The sequence below is a fragment of the Fistularia commersonii genome, chromosome 4 (genome assembly GCF_037954325.1).
Source record: "Fistularia commersonii isolate RoL2024-O1a breed Wild chromosome 4, RoL_Fcom_v1.0, whole genome shotgun sequence".
NCBI classification, from domain to species: Eukaryota; Metazoa; Chordata; class Actinopteri; order Syngnathiformes; family Fistulariidae; genus Fistularia; species Fistularia commersonii.
The window spans coordinates 18,447,876-18,465,478 of NC_141287.1; the positions used below are offsets into that span (position 1 = coordinate 18,447,876).

General features: G+C 37.5%; 3 protein-coding genes across 4 annotated transcripts; 1 reads left to right on the forward strand and 2 right to left on the reverse strand.

Moving 5' to 3' along the window:
- Positions 1-29: 29 nt before the first annotated feature.
- cybrd1 (cytochrome b reductase 1) lies at positions 30-1,965 on the reverse strand. Its single transcript, XM_086145758.1, has 4 exons — positions 1,699-1,965; positions 1,098-1,306; positions 708-862; positions 30-594 (listed from the first exon to the last, which is right to left on the reverse strand). Exons 1-4 carry the CDS (start codon positions 1,889-1,891, stop codon positions 300-302), a joined length of 852 nt encoding a protein of 283 aa, XP_086001884.1. The 5' UTR covers positions 1,892-1,965; the 3' UTR covers positions 30-299.
- Positions 1,966-3,384: 1,419 nt separating this feature from the next.
- dcaf17 (ddb1 and cul4 associated factor 17) lies at positions 3,385-8,979 on the reverse strand. Its single transcript, XM_086145759.1, has 14 exons — positions 8,415-8,979; positions 8,204-8,307; positions 7,550-7,640; positions 7,317-7,453; positions 7,139-7,217; positions 6,888-6,977; positions 6,693-6,800; positions 6,415-6,517; positions 6,186-6,328; positions 5,501-5,610; positions 4,923-5,007; positions 4,727-4,810; positions 3,786-3,941; positions 3,385-3,689 (listed from the first exon to the last, which is right to left on the reverse strand). The coding sequence occupies exons 1-14, from the start codon at positions 8,541-8,543 to the stop codon at positions 3,582-3,584; spliced, it is 1,527 nt and encodes a 508-aa protein (XP_086001885.1). The 5' UTR covers positions 8,544-8,979; the 3' UTR covers positions 3,385-3,581.
- mettl8 (methyltransferase 8, methylcytidine) lies at positions 8,543-16,273 on the forward strand. Of its 2 annotated transcripts, XM_086145762.1 has the most exons (11): positions 8,607-8,645; positions 10,385-10,426; positions 10,866-11,022; positions 11,234-11,325; positions 11,423-11,721; positions 11,917-11,966; positions 12,873-12,933; positions 14,529-14,668; positions 15,440-15,546; positions 15,651-15,716; positions 15,891-16,273. In XM_086145762.1, exons 3-11 carry the CDS (start codon positions 10,871-10,873, stop codon positions 16,025-16,027), a joined length of 1,104 nt encoding a protein of 367 aa, XP_086001888.1. In that variant the 5' UTR covers positions 8,607-8,645; positions 10,385-10,426; positions 10,866-10,870; the 3' UTR covers positions 16,028-16,273. The 2 variants fall into 2 exon arrangements, with proteins under 2 accessions (XP_086001887.1, XP_086001888.1); XM_086145761.1 differs by lacking the exon at positions 10,385-10,426 and having other exon boundaries at positions 8,543-8,645.
- The last annotated feature ends 1,330 nt before the right edge of the window (positions 16,274-17,603 follow it).

Sequence of the window (17,603 nt, forward strand, 5' to 3'; positions counted from 1 at the left end):
CTTTTAAAATAGATGAAAGATGCAAGTTAGAAGTGCCAATGTATTTTTATTGTAAAAGCTGTTTTGTTTGTGGACATATTCCAAAGACACAATATCCATATAAAGATTAATCAGTAGAATATTGCATTGTGTCAGGGCTACTCATACAGCAGATATGAAGATTAAATCTATCGCAAGAACAACAACTATTTGCAATACAGAGGAAAAAAACAATCAAAAACTGTAAACATGAAGTAAATCTACAAAGTGTAAAAGTTACACAAGCAAACATGAACCCTTCTCCGGAAAAGACACTTGAGTCAATTGTTTTGAAATGATTCAGCTTGGCTATCAGATTTATTACTCCTCTTTCGGACATCCGCACAGGCCTCTGTGTCACTTCCTTCAGACAGCTGAGACAGGGATGGACCAATTTTGGTGTGGTCCTCACCGCCCCCATCGGTATGCAAAGAATGCAAGATTTGGTCACTCGGCCGTTTCCAAGACTTTCGAGTGGCAATCCAAAGGATCAGCGCTCCAAAAACCACTAGAAGGACTCCCAGAATGTTCACAAATGTTGCCTCTGGGGGAGAGTCCTTATATTTTGGGTTACTCCTAATGACAAAGAACAAACAGTTACACTTACTATGTTGCAGGTCAGCACTGTATACCTGGCTTTTTATTTGAATAACCTACTTGTGTCTTTCATTTTGTGCTGAAATACTTACAGCCCGAAGATGAGTTTTTCGGTGATACCCATGAGCGCCACAGCTATCACACACGTAAAGAGTGAAAGACCACTGTAGACGTGATACGGCATGAATGCTGCTCTCCAAGACACGGGCGCAACTGGTATCAAGTATAGACCAACTCCTGTGACAAACTGATAAAAAAAAGGAAAAACACATCCACGTATTCAAAATGGTGCTTAACAGGGATGTTGTTCATAATGACAAAACTTGACGTAGGTAAAGAGGTTGCTACTTTTTCAGTTCGTACAAGCTAGACCTTACCTTAGTGAGACCTTCATAACCGGTAAGGTTAACTGAAAACCATCCATGTCTCGGTTCACTACGTGTCTGATATTGAATTTAAAAAAAAAACTAAACACTACTTACCTGTAAGCAATAGAGTATGACAGCTGCCAGGCCCAACCAGCTGTGCAGACTGTACATGTTTGGAATTTTGGCAGCATTGTGGAAATCAAACACAGCCACCATAGACACCACAGCAAACATAAGAGCCAGTAAATTCAAGCCTGCGTGGATTAACTTCATCAATAGTTTGCTGCACTGCCATGTCCAGGGGAGTCTGTAAACAATGATGGCTGATAAAGAGAAATAACACAGTGTTATTCAAATGACAATGCATCAGCAATGGTGAACTTTTATTCTTAATAATCCACCCTGTTGATTCATAGAGGAGTCCATATTAGCAGGAATATTCTCATTGTTTGACTGAAGCCATGCCATTATAACAAATCACTCAAAGCAAGCAGCTTGTATTTCTTTTATCCATTATTCTTAATATTATCACGTTGTACTATTATGTATCCCTTCTCATAGTTGTTATGGAAACTCCTCAGTTAAAGGGGGAGGTTCCACTCAAAACCCCAGCAACTGCGTACTTTCAAGCAAAACAGCATTTTTTTCCCCCAAAATGTTTACACTTCTTACTCCGTTCCAACACCACATTCCACCCAAACACACAACCTCTTACCGATCCCTTGCAGGAAAATAAACCCGCCGACAATCAACACCGGATGCCAGTTGAACTCGGCCAGTCCTCCGTCCCAGGCGAGTCCTTCCTTAAAGTGGAGAACCCATCTGAGCACGAATATAATGGAGACCACGCCGACGGCAGCGGCCGCAGACAGACAAGCCAGGAGCTGCCTGGCGTTTTCCACCGCCATCACTTCCAGCGGAGTCCAGAGGGAATTTGACTGCAGGTTGGAGGGAAAAAAAACACAACCTGAAGAGGTGGCTGCGGGAGACGGACTGAGATCACGTGACCCGCCGCCACGCTCTCTTTGGAGGAGAGGAGTTTTGTAACTTCTGTAATTTTCACCCACACCAACAACTAGTTATGAAACGGATGCGATTATTAAATCGTGATTATCAAGGCTCAAGTTGTTTCAGACTAGATTTAAACGTATTAATTTTAGTTTGTTTTTATTTTTTAACAAAATGTGTATTTTTTTTATTTGCCCTCTTGTGTAATGTCACTCTTCACTTTTCAATTTTCGAGACATCAGCCCCAACAATTTCTTTCAGTTTTATCTTTTCGTATCTTTTTGGGGAATTAAAATGCGGGACATGAGCTACAAGACAACCAGAAACTCTTTCAGGGGACTATGTTTTCTTAAAAGGTGAATTATTCATGACATAAAATTGAAGTTTTTGCTGACAGTAGTCCATGCTGTTAATTCCACCATAGCCTTTTCAAAACTATGGCCAAGCTATAGTTTGTTTACAACAGTTTACATATTAAGTGGGAGTCTTTCTTTTAACCTGCACGTCCGGTTGATACTGTTTAGACATCTCAGCAATGTTTACGTCTCTTTGCACTATCATGCTGATTATTGTTTTGATACCAATCTGGCTTCACTGTGGACAGCAAAATAAGAATTTCATATACAGGGAAACACGTTTCCAGACTGTCCATACAACAAAAACTACTAGCTACCGATGGTGACTACAGGTACTGTCTTCAACATCTTATTATTATTGAGTCACTTCCCATCTACTGTATACTCGTGAAGAGGGACAGCTCATCGTCAACTCATGAAAAGGACGGGGGATATAAATAAGAACTTTGCTGTGTGGACAAAGTGTGGGCTTCACAAAAAGAGAAAAAAACATAGCTTCTTCAAGGAAATACTGACTAGTTATAATCAGACAAAATAAATACTTTTCAGTTTTCATCCAATGTCGTTGTCATGTTCCCAGGGTACTTTGTAGTTTTAGATTCTGCAGTTCATGCAATAACACTGTCAAAAAATAAAACAAGGATCTCTTCTATTTTAGAGGCACTTGCACTTCTTCAACAATAATGTCAATTCTAGTTATTGACATTTAAACGACTGCCTGTTGGAAACATACCTGTGCCTAAGATCAATCCAAACAGATCTGGCTATGCTTAATCCATTATGATCTGGAAACAGACATCATCATAGTAATTCTCACTGATGATAAACTCATGAAAAAACTTTGATGACAGAGATCTGTCACAGCCAGGATTTAAATGATGTCTCCTGGACTTTATGGAGGATCATAGTGAAAGTTTTTCGGACCAAAATGTGAGGATAATTAATGAGTTGTGACGGTGTGAAAGCTTTGAAAGCATCTTCTAGCTTAACATTTGAAGGACCAGGAAAGACAGAGAGAATAATGTAAGTACACGAAATCTGAAACAATCAAAAACATTTTTAATTTCTATATAAAACTATGCATTTCCACAAGTAGGACAGGGGGCAGGGCAAAGCAAAATTTAAACAAAAGAGCAATTTAAACAAAACTGTTAAGGATCCAGATTTGAGTTATTTAAATAGTATTGTCACTTTACAAATACTTTGAAAGGCAAGGATTCCCAGTTTATGGTTGCTACTCATCGGAGGCCTTGAGTTTGTAAACGTGGCAGCAGAAGCTGGTGTTCTTTTGTTCAATATGAACAATCGTGTCTTTGTCAAAGAACAACTCATGTCGATAAGTCTGAAACACAAGATGAGAGCGGGCATGAGTCAATGGTCACAGGCACTACATCCCCACATTACAATATGCGCACATTTTACGCTGTGTGTGACTCACCTCATCCCAGGGCTCCTCCAGTGCAAAGCTCCGCAGTAACCGTCCGCTCTGGTTGTCGTACAGTCGGATGTGTGCTCTTCCCTCTCCTTCCTCACCGTTGGTTACTACCACAGCAAGAAGGTCCAGCTCATCTTCATATTCCACCATTCGAAATGTCTGTGGAATGGAAGAGTTTTGGTGAAGTCCATTCAACACTAACCTCTCATAGTTCTGTATACTTATTCAGGCCTGACAGATGAAACCATGTGTAATGGCATCCACATAAATTATGATCAGGTAAAAATTGGTTGCTAATGTTATCATTTATGCCAATTTATCTTCAGATTTTCTTCCAGTAAATTAACCTGACTGTTTTTGCGATCAAGGAAAACGCAGTAAGGAAACTGCTAATTAGTTACCAAAAAAGGTTGATCATTAATAAAATGCAAAAAATGTCTTTTTGAACATAAAAGAAAACTGAAAGTTAAAAGAAAGCTGGTTCGTGAAAGTGACTGGGAAATTATTTGAATTTTACATACAACTGCATAACTTTATTGAATCTGATGTTTGGGTTTTTGTCTGTGTAATTTTCTCAATGAAATCTCAGGCTGCTAGCTCTACTTGCATAACTATCAAATGAAATATTTTCAATGCCCAGTAATATTCCAAGTCAAATTTCTTTTCTTTATTCAAATTAAAATTGTGAAATATTCCCTGTCTGCCCTAGTTGATTCACTGCATGAAAAAGCAATGAAACTCTAAACTTCTGAACTAATTAGACCTGTGCAACATTGTTACACTCCTTTTCTCCCAATAGCTCTGTGCCCATATTGTATCATGCTTTCCAGAATTTAGGCGTCCAAGCTTCGGTTTTACAGTAACGCATTCAGAGATTTTTAAAAAATATTTAGCACATCATGTGGAATGTCATGACGTTTATGAAAGAATAATCGTTTGAGTACCTCTTGATTTGGGTCATCATCCATCTGCTGAATTCGCCTCTTCACTGTGCGTCCGGATGAGGTGACAGTAACGTGTGCGGTAAGCTGCAGCAGATGGGAGGGTAGACAGACATTTTGTGCATTTAGGCATGTCCATCGCATCAGTAAAGCTGTGAGACAAGTTCCTTGGTTTAATCATTCTCTGCAGTATGCTTACATTGTTGTTCCGTTGAGACGTGATGGAGAAATCCTCCACCACCTTCGATGACAAACCGCTGTTGTGCTCGCAAATCTTAAGGACTCTTGGGGGCAAAAAAAAACATGGTAACAAAACTGTGAAGAAAAATATATTCACGTTTTGCACCACGGACTATTTTAATTTTAGAGAAATATCAAGTTAATCAAGACTTTACACAAGGGAGGTTTTTAGTTCAAACATTAGGAGCAAACACTGTTTCCATGCAACTCAACAGCTTTGAAATTATTCAAAAATACTTGAAGAACTGGCTTTGCCAAATACAGACAAAACACACAAAGCCTTAAATACCTTGTTTTTTCAAAAGCACATTGTTGACCTAAGCTCACGTGAATGCCACCTTATTAAAGAGCCATCATCATTATATGGTATGTTATAAATATGACTAACACTGGCCTCTGTAGCAGCATCCACCTCATAGAGCCCCAGTTTAGAGTTTTGTGACAGCAAAGATTGAATAAAACTAGTGTGTAGACTTAAAAGAGGCATCTTACTACAGATGGCTAAACATTATGTTCAAAGACGAATGTAGATATTACTTTATGGCAGCTGGTCCAATATGAACGATTCTTCCTGAATCATCGGGATGGAAGAAAATCCCATCAGTCTCGAGAGAGAAGCAGTCCATATTCTGGATTCCATCTGTTGCCTGAGTTAAAGAGATGATTAATAACACATTAAAACCTACCAGCTGTGGTAGACATTGTTATACAAGTGTCTGAGTGCACAGCTATTCTATATCAGTGATGTTATTGTGAAATGAAATAGTGTAATGCAGTTGCGACTTGGCAAAATGAGAAAAGGTGGGGTTAAACCTAAAAGTTTGAGTAAATTTAATAATCGGTTCCTCTTTCTTCCAAGTTATCTTATGTGTTACTGAGGGAAGACATGGAGACGATCAAAAAGAATAGAAAGAAGTGTTACAAAAGCACCAAAGAGCTGCAGAAAATTAAGTGTGCCACATTGTGTTTTTTTAAACCAGTGACAGGGGGTTTGAATCTATTCTCCTCAGTCCAGCAGATGAACACAAGGACTGCCAAAAACATCTGTGCCACTTCTTGCCTGACAGTTTTCAATAGGCTCTGGCCAATTTGTAGGCAGTTAAGCTGTCCAAACTACATGAGGGAATACCGTCTTAAGAGGCAATCATTCAAGGTTTCAGACTTTTGCAGATCTTTCAATGTAATGTTACATGTAGGTTTAAAAAGAATTTGTAAAACAGACCAAAGTGCTGTCCTTGAGTGAACAGACATGGTGAGTCCCCTTGTGACATTTTTGTGTTGGAGTGTAGATGTAGTGCCAGGGAAAACCTCCGATTTGGACACCGTTACTGGAGCAGGAAACCTCAAAAAGCACCGGAGGGCAATCTGTAGTATTTGCATAGAAAAACATGTCTACTCAAGCTGGTCAAAAGTGTCTGACAGAATCCTTCACATAAATATGTCTGATTCACCTGTGATCTGGATATTCACAGGGATACCAAATGGAACTTCCCCCACTGTTTTGCCTCCGAGTAGTGAGCTCTTCTTCCCAAGTGTTACCTTCTCAACCATGTACTAAAAAGAAAGAAGAAATTGATTGTGTAACAAGAAGAGCTAAAAATATAGTGAATGTGAAAATATTGAGAGCCAACAAAAAAAGAAAAAATCCCACCACTGAAACCATTTGCTTTTTACAGCAGCGATTAGACAAAATATAAAACTGCATACTGACGGATCGAAAAATACTCACCCTCTCCAAAATGTGCTCTAAGCTGTACAACTTCACTGACTTGTTGCTGTAGGATGCAGCTAGGACCCCTTGAGACAGAACAACATCAGTAACACTGTTCCCAAACACCTGCAAGATTTAGATTAATGTCACATTTGTATATGCCCCTTCCATGGGAACACTGGAAGAACACTATCAGGGTACACACAATTATACCTTTTTGTTGATCTCCATGATCCCCACGATCTCAAGGGGGAAAACCCGAAAAATGGCCAGGTACATCACTGTGTCATGTGTAATGCCTGCCTGTGAAAAGAAAAATCCCAAAGATTATTCCGTCTTCTCTACTGCTTCCCGATGGCTTATGTTTACTGCAATTGGCTAGAGTGAAATCTCAAAAAACAACTTTTATATAAATAAATTCAGTCACACCTCACTGTAAATTTCGCTATTCAAAGCATTCTCACCTGCCGTACCGTCGGTGTTTCTTTGTTTTGAACAGACTTTATATAGAATGAATCTTGAGAAACATCCCAGTCAAGATATCTATAAGGATTAGCAAGATATGGACACTTGAAACTTGCATGCATTTGACAATGAATATATCAACGGCCACTAAATGATAACTGGGAATTAATCAGTTACCTGAACTTATGTTTTGAAAAGAGGAAAACTTTCTCAAGCTCTTCCCCCGTTTCAGCGGACAGACGGTACAGCCAGTTATTGGCTGTCAAAGCCAAGAGGCTGGGCTTCTGGTTGGCAGGAGAAGCCAACGTCCTGTTCTGTCAAGACAGAATACACCTGGGTATAAATTAGTTCAGTGAAAATTTTCTGAAAATTCTTACTTGACTATATACTGAGATAAATGTGTCCCTTACAAGTGGACTCTGGCATAGCAAAGCATCTTCGAATTTCTCCAATTTGGACCTCTTCGGCAGTTTATATCGGACACTGGGCTTGGAATAAAGACTGGAACGGAGATCAGAAGAATACTTTTGAGTGTCAATGATATCAAATCTAGAAAAACAACAATAATAAAAACAATTTTCTTCTTCGCTTGATTATGGATTTACAATGCTGATGTTTTACTGTTTTTACAGGAATATCATTTGTATTTGTATATGCATGCATATACATGTAAACACTACTGTTTGCCTCTAGACAAGCATGTTTTTGGTTACAACAGGAAAATCACCATGGCTCAAAAACTTCTTTATCAACACTATGCATATGATATTTTCATTTGCAGTTTCACTTGCTTGTTTAACACAGTGAATGGTATAAAAACATGAAGAAATTAACTAAAGAAACTAAACAAAAATAAAAAACAAACCAACAAAACATTTACTGAAAATCTGCAGGACTTTAGCCTGAGGTGACCATAAAAAGAAAGTTTTGACAAAATCAAATACAGATATTATTACTATGCAGCTTGGGTGTAGTTTTACATCCCAATGTGAAATTGAAAATTCATTAGTACACTGAAATAAGACGTAGATTTCTGAAGACTAAAAGAGATGGATAATACTCACTAGCTGTAGCAATGCTGGTAGTTTTCAAAGTAGATTTTGGAGTTTTCATACATGATCGTGGACTTCGAAGTCTTGTTCCACACTTTGGCGAAATGTCTCCCATCCTGCGGGTGTATGTGGTGGTGGTGGTGGGGGGTAAAGGGAATGGACAGTAATTATAACAGGACTGCAAAAAAGTCAGCTCCTGTAATACATTTTTGTTTTGCTTCACCTGTAGAATGAGAGCTTTGAGGACCTTCAGATTGTGTCGACTGAGGGTCCCCGTATCCCCGACGCCTCTGCTCCTCCTGCTCAACACCTGGACGGCGTTGGCGCTCCATCTTTTCCGGAGTGGCGCCATCAGTCGGTGGCATGTCTTTCCGCTGGGGCGTCCGGTTGCATGTCGGGAAGCGACACGGAGGAGGAGGAGTAAGAGGGTGGCGACAGCACGATAATAACAAAGGCAGGTGACTCTATGAACGATTTTTGCGCCGCTAATTCCGCAACGACAGAGGTGTTCAGCTAAAGCAACATGTTAGCTAACCGCTACCCCCAGCCGACCGTTAGCACTGCAATTCTCGTTACGGCAGAAGTTTACGCTTTGCTAAACCACGCGAGATCTCGCATTGTTGATTGACAGCGGTGTTTGGCTTTGAAAGCCGGAGGTGAGCAGTTGTGTCCGGGTTGTAGTTTGTTTTAGGGGCAAAAAAAGTGAAATTTCGTTGAAATTGTATCGTTGTGGCATCAATAGGCGTTAGCTGGGACCTCCTCATCCATTTTTTCACTCTAGGTTCTTGTTCTACTTTCTGCTTTTCTGACGCACTACCACCACCTACCGGAATGGAGTGTAGCTCTGCAAATATCCATCATTAGAAGACTTGTGATTGTGAAATTAAATAAATTAATTATTAATTATGTTAAACTATAACCATCCCTCTACTTGGGTAATTACACAAAAATTACACGTTCGTACCTTTGTTGAAAAAAAAAAGTTTTAATAATCACACTGTGTATATTTATTCCTATGCTGAGGCTTACTTTGGGTCTTGGTTATGCCACCTTATAATATGTGAATATGCCTGGGTGCTATGCTAAGTTCATTTCCCTACGGAATTGATAAAGTCTGTCTTTCTCCCTCTCTTTATCATTTGGCTGAATCCATCCTTGGGCTTCTTCATAATAATGCTGAAAGCTTCTTATAGTTCCATTTGGTATTGGACATAATGTGCTGTTGAACTGTTAAACCAATGGGGATCAATTTGCCTCGCAGCAAAGCCACTTTCATTTTTTTTCCACCCCCACCTTCCTGGTTTCATCTCTTACCGCCGCTCTTGCCACAGTTCGTTCAACGTATGCTTAGTTGTGGTCATTGTTTCACTTTCGACAAAGTTGTTTCCATTTGATTTGTTTGGCGTCTTCCTTTATCTCCTGTATTGCATTGTACTTTTTATTGAGATCTATGCTTTTATCATCCCCAGTCCCAGAGTCCCTATCTTAACGTTTGTTCTACGCTTGCTCCACCTTGAGTTTTGTGTGATGCGCTAAATTATTAGTTTTCTGTAATAGGGGTTTGTTGAAACATCTTTATACAGTGTAACACAGGTTGGTACTATAAAGTGCATATATTTATTTTCTCCATTATGGATGCTTGCTCTCATAATTAAGGCACAGTGTGAGTAAATAAGCTGAAAGGAGTAAAAAAAATGACCTGGTATTTATTCAGTAATTGCCAAATTTTGAAATTTTACCTGAAAATTTGGAATAATATTTACCCAAACGTCTAATTATATCATGTATAATCACACCAGGGCAACACTGGTGTAACTTATATGTGATTTCTGTATTCAAGCAGATTTCAGGTGACTAGCTGCAACTTAAAAAAACAGATTCATGATTGATATCCCATGTCATGTCTTGTGCATCATTTCATACCCACCTCTTCAGGATGATAGATGTTTTATTAGTGAATGACTTTGGACTCAAGCAAACACATGCCTGAATGCATGAGTGTGTTATGAGTATGATTGACCGATCAGCAGGTCAGTAGGGTTAAGATGTTAATCTCCTTAAAACACTCATGAACTGGACCAGATTTTTTTTCCCCAGTAATACCATCTGCTCTGGTAGCCAACTTGTCTTATGAGACAAGCATACAGTTCAGAATCAATCAATCAATCATCAATCAATTTATTTTCATTTCAGATGATTTCTTCTCTTCATTGAATTGGAAAGCTACTAACCAAGGTGACTGTGGAATAATCAGAAAGGGCCACTTGCATAAATACACATAACAGATACTGTGAGCTTTGGCTCCCTAAGCTAACCACCCTGCTGAACCATGCTTGAAAAATACATTTTTACTTGTTAAAAACCAATATACTCTTGTAATAATAGCTTTTTATCTCACAATGTTTAATTTACATCAAGACCACAGGAACATTAATTCGGCTCAGCAGGACAACCTATATCTGCATTTGCCGAGCAACTCCAAGGGGCGAGATATTAATTGATGTAAACAAGAAGTCAGAGGGAGAGCATGTACAGATGATAATGTCCTGCTGACTGGGACTGTTGTTGCATTTTTAACTCATATTTGTCTTTGTAAATATTTATAAGTACGCTGTCAATGCACGCTATGGGAGATGCATGTCTGTTACTGACTACCTGCAGTGTGTTTTTGTAGTGTGAATGCATAAACTGCGGAGTCTTCTCTCAGCCGCCCGGGCTAAAGCACTTATCAGATTGTCCACGAGACTAAAGAGCGATGAAAGAAGACCTTCAGCACCACTGGGGTCAAGGATTCTCACCAGTCCGGATGATATCTTTCAGCACAACATGTGGTTAGTGATGTATTGCAGAACCAACACCTCTGTCCTATCTGCAAATTATTTATATGTAGATATTTTGATACATTTTAGATGCCTTCCTTTTAACTATTGTAATCTAAATGTTTTTTTTAATTTTATATTTGAAACAAAAATTTGTGTCAAAGGATGGGATGAAAAGGAATGTATTGTTACCCTGATGCTGTTGCAATATCTCATGTTCCAGGGATCATGTACAGTGGACAGATGAGGATAAAAAAAATGCACAGAAAAAGGCAGAAGAAAACTCCCATGTGAAAATTCCTCTGAATGAACAAGGTAGGTTGACATGTTGCAATTTCTTTTTCCAGTTTCACTTCAAATTAGTTTGCATATCTTTGTGAAAATAATCACCAGTGTTAAAAATGTTGCACAGGTAAATTTGACACAGATGCCAGCCAATACTGGGACAGGTTCTACAAGCTACACCTGGATAAGTTCTTCAGAGATCGCAAGTGGCTGTTTTTAGAATTCCCAGAGCTGCTACCTCCAGATCTAAAACCTCGAGTCAAAAACGGGTGTCAGGATGATGAGCGGGCAGAACGCAGCCACCACGCACACCCCCACAGGGATATGTCTAAACTGAGCCCTCAGGATGGGGCCCAGGAAGCACCACTGGAAACAAATGAAGCTCTTTCTTTTCTTGGGCAGCATGCAGCTTACAGAATCTTGGAGGTTTTAAAGATTAATTTCACCTCGTTACTATTTTTAAGCAATTATCTATGACCGTCAAACGTTATATTGATGGTATAAGATAATAACTGGCGTAGGTTCTTTTTATTGCAATTGAACTACATTATTAAAGACGCTCATTATCTGCTTTGCAACGTTGCGTTTAATATTTATATCAAATGTATCTTCTCTTGTTAGGTTGGATGTGGGGTTGGTAACAGTGTCTTTCCTATTGTTAACAAAATCAAGTGAGTCAATTTTGATCTTTCAATTCAATTTGAATTTTAGTTAAATAAAGAATTTGTGATATAATTCCATGTGAAAGGCAATTATGTTTTACGTTTTCTTGCCATTTTAAGGAAAATATTACTTACTAATTTGGAGTGTTTATTCTAATTTCTTTATTATTTTCCTGTACAATTTTTGCCCTTTTCTGGTCGTTTGTCTTTGTATAACTTCGAATAGTTACATTTAATTTTTTCATCAAGATTTTTCAAGTGTTTACAGTTTTTAAGATAACACCTAAAGAACAACACAAACTTCCAGCCATAAATGGGTTCAGTGAGGCCCCAGCCAGTAGTGCTTGTAGTGATATTCTTTTCCTTACCGACACTGCATGTTGAAGTATTCCTATGGAGTAGAGGAATCCCTGACTGAGCGGAGGATTTTATGGTCTGCGCACTCATGATTATTCTATTATAAACATATAATTTGACGGGCTGCTGCTTCTTAAAGCTGTCTGGAAGTTGCAGTTGCTACACTCTTTGGCTAAATGGTCCTACCACTTTCTGGGTAACCAAAAAAAAAAAGAGGAAAAGTAGCATTTTATTCCAGTGCGGGAATGAACTTCATGCGATGGTAAGGGATGATTTACTGCAGGAGTGGAATGTAGACTTTAAATCACTGGGGGTTTCTCTTGAATTCTATGATTTATTTTTCATTTTTTTTACTTTGAACACAGAGCAGAGATTTGTTGAATGTACTTTTTTACACAAAGGAGATGTTGTTAAAACCTCATCTTAATCAAATGACTCTGAAAATAGTGTTCATTCTGTTGCTTTGAATGTATTGTACAGTTTCAGAGTCATCATATGATTTGTTACTTATCAAAGTAGTGATTTAATGTAGTAACTTTTGCTGCTCTTTTTCAACAGAGGAATGGGCACATTTTTATACTGTTGTGACTTCTCCCCGTTTGCTATCAAGCTTCTCAAGGTAAACACTCATTAGTCTTGTTTGTATATGAATGTTACAGGGTTAATTACATACTTCTCTGACATGGATTCATTATATATGCAATGTTTCTAATACCTTTAGATAAAATGAATGCAACCTGACAACTAATCATCCCTTCATTAAAAAGATGACAGGGTTTTGCATTGCATGCATTGAATAAAGCAGTTGATTCATTATAATGGTCCTATTTATGTCTACATTTCAATTTTAAAAAATGATGACATATGATCAATTTAATCATTGTAAATGCTTCACTAATTGCTTGAAAAATTGAAGGACATTACACCGATATCAGCAGGGAAATAAGAGAAAACAATATTGCATGTTGGAATGGCTAAATAATGTTTGCATGAATTCATCACTTGTATGACTCAAACACTTCATTGGGTACACGATGTACAGAACTTTAAGACATTCTCAAGTGTGCAGTCAATATAACTGAGTGGCTACAGCTTTAAAGGTTTGACACAACTTTTGTTTTTCTTAAAGAACAACAAAATGGGTTGATGTTGTGCGGCAATTGATATATACGCCATGAGAGATTACATTTTTAAAATAATCAAAAAACATGAGTGTTATAAAGCTGTAGTCATGTGCAACTTAAAAAAAAAAAACACTTCTTTCATTTTCTGCATGTGAAAGCCTGAAGCTTACTGAACTCAACCAAGTGACTCTCATTAGAATAGAATCATGGAGACGAAATGTCAAAGTGATAACCGCAGATGAGTCTTATAATAGCTAATGCCAGTCAAAACATTGTCACCCTTTATTTCACTGCAATAACAAAGATAAAGTCACACATGTAAAAACTCATTTGCACAAGGGATTAATTTATCAAAATTATAACATATAATCGTAGTCTTCCTAGTTTAGTCAAATGTTGTTTTGCTGGTTTAAATTAAACCTTAAACAGGTTTCGATTTTAAGACATTTGGTATTTCTAATATATGTGAAAAGGAGAAGAGAAAGCAGAAGCCCACATTTAAGTGATTTGCTTAGAAAGATTCATAAAGTGACAAAAATGTGTATAATTTATTTCCATCATCATCATGGTACCCTGTCATACCAACACTTCATTAAAAAGGTCAGACAAGTATACTGCTCCAAAAAATAAAGGCAACACTTAAACAACACGATGTAATTCCAAGTCATCGCATTTCTGTGAAATCAAAACTGTCCACTTAGGAAGCAACACTGATTCATTTTGACTTGTTTTAAGGACATTACATAACAGTTGGATCAGCCTGTAATATTTTTTCCATTTTAATTTCGAGTGACTCCAAATGCAGACCTCTGTGGGTTAATTCATTTGATTTCAATTGATAATTTTTGATTTTGTTTTTAGCACATTGAACAATGTAAAGAACACCCAAGAAAGTATTTTATAAGAATATTTCATTCATTCAGATCTAGCATGCTATTTTAGTGTTCCTTTTATTTTTTTGAGCAGCGTATGTGAGTAGGCTACGTACTTGTTCTTGCTAATCTTGGAAATGACGTCCAGTTGCACTACAATGACTCCGATTTTATTCTCAAATATAGGTAATAAAAGGTTCTTTTTTCTTCTCAATTAGAACCATCCCAACTTTAATGACACTGTGTGCCATGCCTTTGTCCATGACCTTTGTGAGGAGCAGGCTTCCTTTCCTTTCCCTCCTCGAAGTCTGGATGTTATTCTTGCAGTCTTTGTTCTCTCCTCCATTCATCCCGAGAGGTGGGTCAATGTGACGGTTCCAGCAAAAAGACAGGAGGTTCTGCTGCCACGGCTCACCTTTTAGAGAACAGCAGGTTGAATTGAGGGCTAAAGAAGAAAATGAACGATAATAAGCAGCCATTTTGTCTTATGTACTATATATCTGTGTGTATGTAACTATATATATACACATCAATACGGCTAGTATTGTGTCTTCTTATGAATGGTAACTCGTATATCAAATAAACCCAGAGTCAAATACTAAAAAAGATAATAAGCATTTGTTAAATAATAAAAGAATGTTTTTTTTTAGTTTATTTTCTCGCTATTTCCTAGGGGATCTACCAAGTTCTCTGTACATCTGTGGGTATTTCTTGCTGCTTTGTTGTGGGAATTTAATTTAGTTTTTCTAGCTGATTTTTACTTGATGACGTTTTAGTTTGTTTGATATTTTCTTTCTTGCAAAAATAAGTTGGACTCTGTATTACAGTGTTTTGTTTTGTTTTTTTTTGCCCTAAATTCTTTGGATATTCTTTTTAGATGTAGGTTTTTTGTTTGTTTTTAAGGTGACTAAATGTACCTCATAAGAAATCTAAGAATAAAGCAACTTGCATACATATACCTAGCCCTAGTTCAACTACACTGTAAGATGTTTGGGCACTTGATAATTTTGTGCACTTATTAAAAATGTTATCGGATACCCAGTCCCAGTCATCGCCAGACTTGGATTTTTCAACATTTACAGTCCATTTATGCAATGTAATTATTCCATTAACTGAGATTTTACCACAGAATGCAAGGAGTGGTGGACAAACTGTCTACATACTTGAAACAAGGAGGAATCTTCCTGTTTCGTGATTATGGGCGCTATGACTTCTCACAACTTAGATTTAAGAGCGGTGAGTCCACAGCTTAATAATATTTACTGTCTATTTCTTCATTGCCTATTGTGATTTTTTTTCTTGGACAAACACGTTTACATTACGTTATCTTTTACAAACAGGCCGATGCTTATCAGAGAATTTCTATGCACGTGGGGATGGAACTCGTGTGTATTTTTTCACAAAAGGTATCCCTTAAGTACTATACCTTTATTTCTGCATGCAGCAAATTGCTACATTGAAATGCATTTAAATTGGCCATGTTGCCAACTCTTCTACGTCAAAATATACAAATAACATGGGTAGGTTGAGGGGGAAAAGCTTCAGCTGCAGTCGCTGACTCCGCTATCTTATTTTTACAGATGAAGTTCGAAGTTTATTTTCCAGAGCCGGACTTGAAGAAGTTCAAAATTTGGAGGACAGACGACTTCAGGTTAACAGAGGAAAGAAAGTTGTAATGCACCGGGTGTGGATGCAGAGCAAGTACAGGAAATCGTAATTGCTTAACAAAACCCCTCAGGTTACATGCCTTTTTTATATTGTAATGTGTACATGTAATCCTTTGAAGGAGAACTGTTTGCAGGAAACACTGAATAAGTAATAAAGTGTAAGCCTTGCATGTACTGTATGTTGTCACCTGTTTTTTTCATGCAAATGATATATTGTTTAGATGGATGTATGGATTTCTTCATGATATTATTAAATGCTCTGAGCACACAGCGGACAATAAAACAAAGCGGGATGATTATTACCTGTACATATTTAATATTATTACTTTTAAATCCTGTTTACACTCTATTGACGTGTCATGTTTTGTCTGAAGCAACTTAATGATGCATACATTACCCCACAATCAGTAAATACATTTAAAAACAACAAAATGGTCACAGAGAAACAGAATTCTTAGGTAGCTCGCCTGACTCATACAGTAAAACGGATTGTTTCTCCACTTCCTAAATAATATGTTGATTTTTGACTTTGTCACTTCACAAATTTCAGTCACATGAATAGAAGCAGAGGGCTAAAGAAGAAAATGAATGATAATTAGTACCCATTTGTCTTATTTTACAAATATTAATATATATATATATAAAGATATAAAGATAGATAGATAGATAGATAGATAGATAGATAGATCTAATATTGTATCTTCTTAAGGATGGCAACTCATATGTCAATATGATATCATTGATATGTCACATACTAAAACAATACTAAAAACCCCGATTTTCTCATACACCGAGGATCATTTGTCTGCAACGATTAAATTCACATAGTTGTTACCTCATTATTTTTTAGCTAATTCCTGGGTAGTCTAATAAGTTCTTTGTATGTTGTCTTCCTTGCTGATTTGCTGTGTAACTTTACTTTATGGATTCCCAAGGGGAAATAGCTTTTGAGAAAAAATGCCTTGATCGTCACATACAGTTATACATGGAGCACAACATAGATGAAATGTAACCACTGCATTTAACTCATCATGGATGCACCATGAGCAGCATGCAGCTAAGGAACAGCACCATGGGAGCAGCAAGGGGCATCAAACTAAAAATAATTTAGAAATTAACATAAAAGTATGTACAAGTATATATACAGGTGCATATATAGTTCTGGGTTACTGCACTATATTAGCATTGGATATAGATATGGGTCCTTGCATATAGGGCGTCCAGAGTAGCCAACCGACTGTGCAGTTGATTTCTTTTAATTCTTTTCATTTCTCTAACAATTTTTCATTTGATATTTTCTTTCAAGAATATTTTAAGTTGTTTTTTTTTTTTTGCATGTAATCCCTTGCCCATTTCCGTTGGTTTGTAAGGTGACTAATGTCAATTGCCTCCGAGTATCTTATCGTGTGTGTGTGTGTGTGAGTGAAAGTGTGAAAACAAAATTGCATGGAAAATCAAAAGAGAGCAAAAAACAACAACAAACAAACATGCGATTTCTGTGATGGGATTAAGAAGCCTCTCGGTGTGTTATTTGGTTTGCTCTTCCAGCGCCCAGCTGTGTGAGTGAGTCACCTTTGCAAAGGAAAGGTTAAATACATAATGTATCATCCTCGCGATAGGATTTTT